This window comes from Strongylocentrotus purpuratus, unplaced genomic scaffold (genome assembly GCF_000002235.5).
Source record: "Strongylocentrotus purpuratus isolate Spur 01 unplaced genomic scaffold, Spur_5.0 spur5_scaffold_10, whole genome shotgun sequence".
Taxonomy (NCBI): domain Eukaryota; kingdom Metazoa; phylum Echinodermata; class Echinoidea; order Camarodonta; family Strongylocentrotidae; genus Strongylocentrotus; species Strongylocentrotus purpuratus.
In genome coordinates, this window is record NW_022145595.1 from 11,255,930 (window position 1) to 11,262,067 (window position 6,138).

At 38.2% G+C, this 6,138-nt stretch overlaps 1 protein-coding gene across 1 annotated transcript; it reads left to right on the plus strand.

The window, feature by feature from the left end:
• The first annotated feature begins 235 nt into the window (after positions 1 to 235).
• Positions 236 to 2,017, plus strand: LOC115921822 (E3 ubiquitin-protein ligase TRIM56-like). Its single transcript, XM_030980051.1, has one exon. The coding sequence runs from the start codon at positions 282 to 284 to the stop codon at positions 1,908 to 1,910; it is 1,629 nt and encodes a 542-aa protein (XP_030835911.1). The 5' UTR covers positions 236 to 281; the 3' UTR covers positions 1,911 to 2,017.
• Positions 2,018 to 6,138: the final 4,121 nt, after the last annotated feature.

Here is a 6,138-nt window from a genome sequence, read left to right on the forward strand (position 1 = left end):
GAAAAAAAAACAGCGCACTCATTTGTTTTTATATCCAACCTCGATCCTAAAAAGGGAGTGGGGAATTCCAAAGTTTAATATTAGCATTGAAGAAACTTATTTGATTCTAATGTTTAATATTAGCGATGGGGATTCCCACCGTATACGTTTTGCCAGTCATCATTGATCGGATATTGCATTCGACAGGAGTCATTCTCTTCCGGCATTACATTTGTTAATTGTGTGTCGACCAGTTAGCACGCTTTATCGTGGCCTGTTTAAATATAGAAATTCTACAGAAAATGGCTGCAAAAGCTGTGGAAAAACTCGTCCGTGAACTTGTCTGTGCCGTTTGCATGAACACCTTAAAGAACCCCAAATCTCTCTCATGCAGGCATACTTTCTGCGAAGAATGTTTAAAGCAGTGCGATAAGGCATCACAAGGCCGTTCAGGTGGTATAAAATGCCCAATGTGCAGAGAGGTGACTACTCTTTCGAGAGAAGGTGTGGCAGGTCTCAAGTCCAATCCGCTGATTTACCGGGTTCTCGAAGTTCTTGGGGCAAAGAAAAACTCAACCCAAATAATATGTGACGCCTGTGGGGACAGCGAATCACCTCTGACAACTTACTGCCGAGATTGTCTCCATTTCATCTGTGACTCATGCGCTTCCTCTCATGCTAAAATGAAACTCTTGATGAAAGATCACCGTACAGTTCCCCTGGACAAGATTGAGAACGGGACTATCAAAATCAAGTGGATGGAAGAGGGCTTGTGGAGAAAGGCACACGAGTGCGAAGAGCATGGCGGTGAACTGCGAAGGTTCTACTGCAGGACATGCAAGAAACGTATCTGCAGGGACTGTATCGTTCTCGACCATACCAAACCTGATCATGACTGCACCACAATGCGGAAGATGTTTCAGGAAACAAAGGAGAAGTTAACAGATCGTCTGAAAAGCTGCGAGGAAAAGGAGGAACATGTGAGCACCATGTTAAATGACGTGGATGTACAAAAAACAGAAGCAAATCAGAAGTTTCATAAGATGAAAGAAACTATTCGAGACCAGAAATCAAAGGCTGTTGACAATTTGGATAAAGCAGAGGAAGAACTTTTGCAGAAGGTTAACGAGTTGGAGGAAAAGCTTAACGTCAAACTACAAGCTTTCAGAGACAACATGAACACAACAAAAGAAAATCTCACGAGGGCGCAATCAAAGGCTAAAGAGGTTGTTTCGGCAAAAGAGGTTACTGACATATCTAGAGGTCCCTTCTTACCTGAAGATGTTCTCAAAGAACTCGAAGAATTGATCGCGTCAGATGTCACTATGACAATTTCTATGGATCTCGTGGCTTTGAAATCTACCATGATAGAAGGATCGAAGATGCCAGAGCAAATGGCGCGCTTTGCCAAGCTGTCGTTGTCGCGTATTTGGCGAGAGACTCAGATGATTCCGATTCCTGATAAAGACATTGTGAACATTTTCTCAGATGGAAAGGCAATGTACGTTGCTTGCAAGAAGGTGATTTACAAGAAACTGTTGTCTAACGAAGCCAACCCGGCCACTTGGATGAAGATTCAACTTAATGCAAGCATCAAACAGGTGGTAGATGTGGCCATATCAATGAAGGACCAAGCCTTCTCTTTCATTGCTGATACCGACGCAGCTTGCACGCAACTCTACAGGTTCAAACTGGATTATTTCCCAACATCTGATGAACACACAACGGTCCCACCATGTCCTCTGAATCCCAGTGCAAGACTCACTGTTGATTCCCAGTCCCTCATCGTCGTTGCCGATAACAAGCCAGCCATATCAAGTTCAAGTCAAGCAACCCCATCAGGGTCCGAACCGGTCAGCGAAACAAAACAGAAAAAAAACGACATCATCTGCGATAAATGTGAATGCACCACCTTTCTCTCCGGTTGTTAAAGGTAACTCAAATAAGAGACCAATGGCAGCGGCTGGTGGTGGATTTACCTTTGGTATGACACTGCCTCTACAGCAACCCTGCTTCACTGGCACAACCTCCAACTCTCAGACAGGTAAATATTGAACCGGTAAAGTTAACTGATGTAAATGTTATTTTCAAGCGATATAAAATCCTCTCACATTCCCATATAATGGATATAATTTCATGTGCCCCCCCCCCCACTCACCCCCTGCCAAAACTAGTACTCAAGATTGCCTTCATCGTGAGTGAAGACATTTTCCTCTTTTACGTAAAAACGCATTAATAATTATAATGCAATTTTAAGGCCCCTCTAAAGTGTTGGGAGCCCCAATTTTGCCAAAAATCTATTTGCAAAGATTCACTTATATTGTATCATAATGTGAAAGAGAATGTCATTTCAGACACACTTCTGCAAAAATCCCACCAACTTGTTTCTTGTTTTTAATGTGTTTTGAAGGCGAATATTAATAAAAGAATACATAATTTGGGTTTTCTGTTGTACGCAGAAAAACCTACATTTTGTAGTCTTTTATCAATATCTGACTTCAAACACATTATTTTGAAAATCCTTGCAGAAATGTATCTTATATGACATCTTCTTACACATTATTATAAATTTTGCCATTTAATTTTCGATGCTCCTAACACTTTGGGGGCCTTTAACAAATGGATAAGATTTTATTCGAAATAGTCACACCAACATACAAGCCGACCCACCGATCTGTGTATGTGTTGATGCGTAGCACGTAATGTGTTCTACGTAATGTACAGTCAAACCTGCTTTAGCGACCACATTTCTTGTTTCCCTTTAAAATGGTTTCTCATTGAATTATGTACTAAAGGAACCTGTCTTCAAAGACCACCTGTCTACAAAGGCCACATTTCTTGTTTCCCTTGAAAATGGTTTCTCATGTACTAAAGGAACCTGTCTACAAAGACCACCTGTCTACAAAGGCCACTTTTTGTGTTTCCCTTGGGCGGTCGCAATAGATAGGTTTAACAGGTATAACTCATAATTATATCAAGCTTTCGTCAAATCTTGTTCATTGCGATGCCCCAATATACATGTACTAATACATTTTATGTACTGTTTTCGTATTCATTAGGTCTGGAAGGCTATCACAAATATAGTGTCTGAATATTTTGATGAGTTGAAGAACTTGATGGTATAAAATTATGAAAGTGTACAGTAATATTAGATAATGCTCTGTAATTCTTTCAGCTGTTGCAATCCAAGCCTTTTGTTTCATCTTGTTTTATTCTTACAGTATCTGCTTTCGGCAGTGTCAAGTCTCCAAGCAAGGCAGAAGGCACCCTCTCTCCTTCGGATTCGAAAGGAAAGGAAACAAGACCGGAAATCCCAAAAGCAGTATCAGACATCTTCACAATATCCACGAAAATCTATAGGGAAAAAACTGAGAAAAGCTCGTCTCAGTTATCTTCAGATAATTTCGAGGTTCCACTCGATAGGGTTAGAAGTCTTGCTGCGGCGAAGACAGGCCAGTTGGTGTTCCTGCGCGGGGACAAGAAAGCCGTCATCATCACTGACAAAGACGGGAGAGTCCAGCTTGAAATCAAGGAGCCTGGCAGGATGTACTTGTCCATCTCCTGCATAGAGAGTGACGCCCTCTACGTTCTGTCCGCCTTCTGGGGCAGCCACATCGTCACGCTCGCCAAGCATTCCTTGGAAGATGGTGGTCCCCTCGAGTACATCATCGACGAGCTCGACGTGTCGGCAGACTTCCAGTCAGACGAGTGGCCAGTCATTGGTAACTATGGTAACGACCTCGTGATCATGCACACGGGGGATGGAATTTGTGTCTACTCGGCGGAAGATTGGGATATATTAGATGACAAAGACGTCAGTGGCCAAGACCAGGATGACGATAAGGAGGAGGATGTTTAAGGTGATGAATAAGGATTCCTGGTAATCGTCAGAAGAGGTGATATCTCTTTCAAAGAACAAATAACATTTGTGGATTTTTTTTCTTTAACTTGAAGATCTATTATTCTGTACTTTGAGGGTCTGTAAATACAGCCAAGGAGCATCATGTGCCTTTAATGATACCAAAGTGATATCAATGACCATCCATTTTCTCAAAGTGTGATTAGTTTGATAGTGCAAATGTAAATCATTGTAAAAATACATGTATATTTCATTTTAAAAGTCCTGTGGAAATAAGGTAATGATGACAATCATTTCAATTTTCACACGTGATGCATTTATGTTAGTCTTTCATAATATAAAATGAGCTGAAAAATGTTCAGGCTTATGATGTTTATAAATGCTGATACTGCCATTGAAAAATGGTTGCTTGATAATGTTGTAGTAAATAGTTTTTTTTTAAAATCATGTTAGCCTGCTTATGTACATAAATATCTAAACTTTGATGAGAAAGTCACTTTTATATTATCACATTTTTAGTAGAAAACCTTTAAAACAAGACACCCTTTCTTCTTCAAAATTTTGATTTGGTTACTGCTCGTATAATGAATTAAAACAATAGATAGATTAGATTTTATAAAACGCAAGAGCAATAAGAGACAAGAGTTTATAATTAAGTTAAGTGTTTTGCCGAAATCGGCCACATGATAAGAAAGTGGTGATTTTTGTTAAAGATATTTTTTTTTTACAGTAAGGGCATAAAACAAAACTGTACTGTTATCGCAAGACTGATATCCTTTCTTTGTGTATATAGTTTTATCAAAGATTTCCAATTTTTGTTTTCGTTCATGAAACTGATTTGTTTTTGTGTGGTAAATATGTAATTGCAGATTTTGCAGAAAAAAGTAAAATATTTTGGATGAATGACTAGGCCTATTCCAATTATCTACATTTTAAAGCCCATCTGTACTAGTTTGGCCAGATGGGATTAGACCTCCCTGCAAGGTCACTTACAGGTGGTTATCTCATTATTTGCTATATAGAGGGCGCAAGTAGCTATAAGTAGTATAGTGGAGCAAAACCTAGCTAGAAAGTTTGTATTAGTTCACATTTATTAGAGTCTATAAAGCGTGTTATGGCCTTATTTCACTAAATAATTTGAATTTTACTAAATTTCGGGGGATGGGGGCTAGTATCTTAGGGACGTGCCCCCACCCCATTCCCTTTTCCGAGATCGCCGTCTCTTGTTGCGGGGCGTATCAATATTGTATTGTATTGTATTGGTTTATTGAGATAAAAAATCATTGGACATGCAGCTAAAAGCTGAAATTGTTCAATTTACAGAGTAAAAAGTACATGGCATAACATTGCATTGATAACATATTAAAATATATAGAACACTGAACAAAGATTGTGTATATCTAAATACGATTTACAGTTTCATTGAGGATATAAAATTGTCATTCGTTTTACATGAGATAGAAAATTGATAATTAACATTTTACAGGTTTATTGCAACAGTGATACGTAGGTGGGATAATATTTAGATGTTTATACAGATAAAATACGATAAAAGATAAGATATTAAAGCTAAGTTTCAATATTGGTTAAATAAGGTGATGTTCCTGAATTAAGTGAAATTGGCAAATTAATATTACATCAGAGAGTATAAAGTGAAGAAACCTTGAATGAATTAAATATAGTGATGATAAAGATGTAATGTTCACATCAACAAAGATAAATATTTGTTTTGTGAGACAATAAATGTTTTGTGAGACATAAACTTTAAAAACTGCCGTAACGTGTAAGAGGTCGTTTATTTTTCTCGGAATATGATTACTAAGAGCCCTAGTGACGGTAATCGCGCGCGTTTTTTTTTATTACGAACGAGATGGGGAGGGGGTCTTTATTTCGTCAAATTGGGGGTTAAGGGACTTTTTCGGTTTTAGTATGCGATAGGTTTAGTGTATAAGACTGTAGTGATCGATCTAGTGTTAAAATAGATGTTGATAATTCGGCTAGTCTTCGACATTGGAGGGAGCATGAGTCTATTAACAACAAACAAATTAACAAGGACAGATTTCTAGCAGCTCATTTCTTTTTGTCATTCCTTTGTTGCAGAAATAAAGACTAACTGGATAAGTTCAACTCAATTACATTTCTCTCATGTGGTCTTTGTTTGTTTTTTTTCCATTTTATTTTAGATCAATGGACGAAATAACTTTGTTAATAGTATTTCAGCCTCTTTCAGCCTGGCTTTTTTTTTTTTTTTTAATACCAAAAAAAAAAAGTATTCAGGGTCAAATACCAAAAAAAAATTA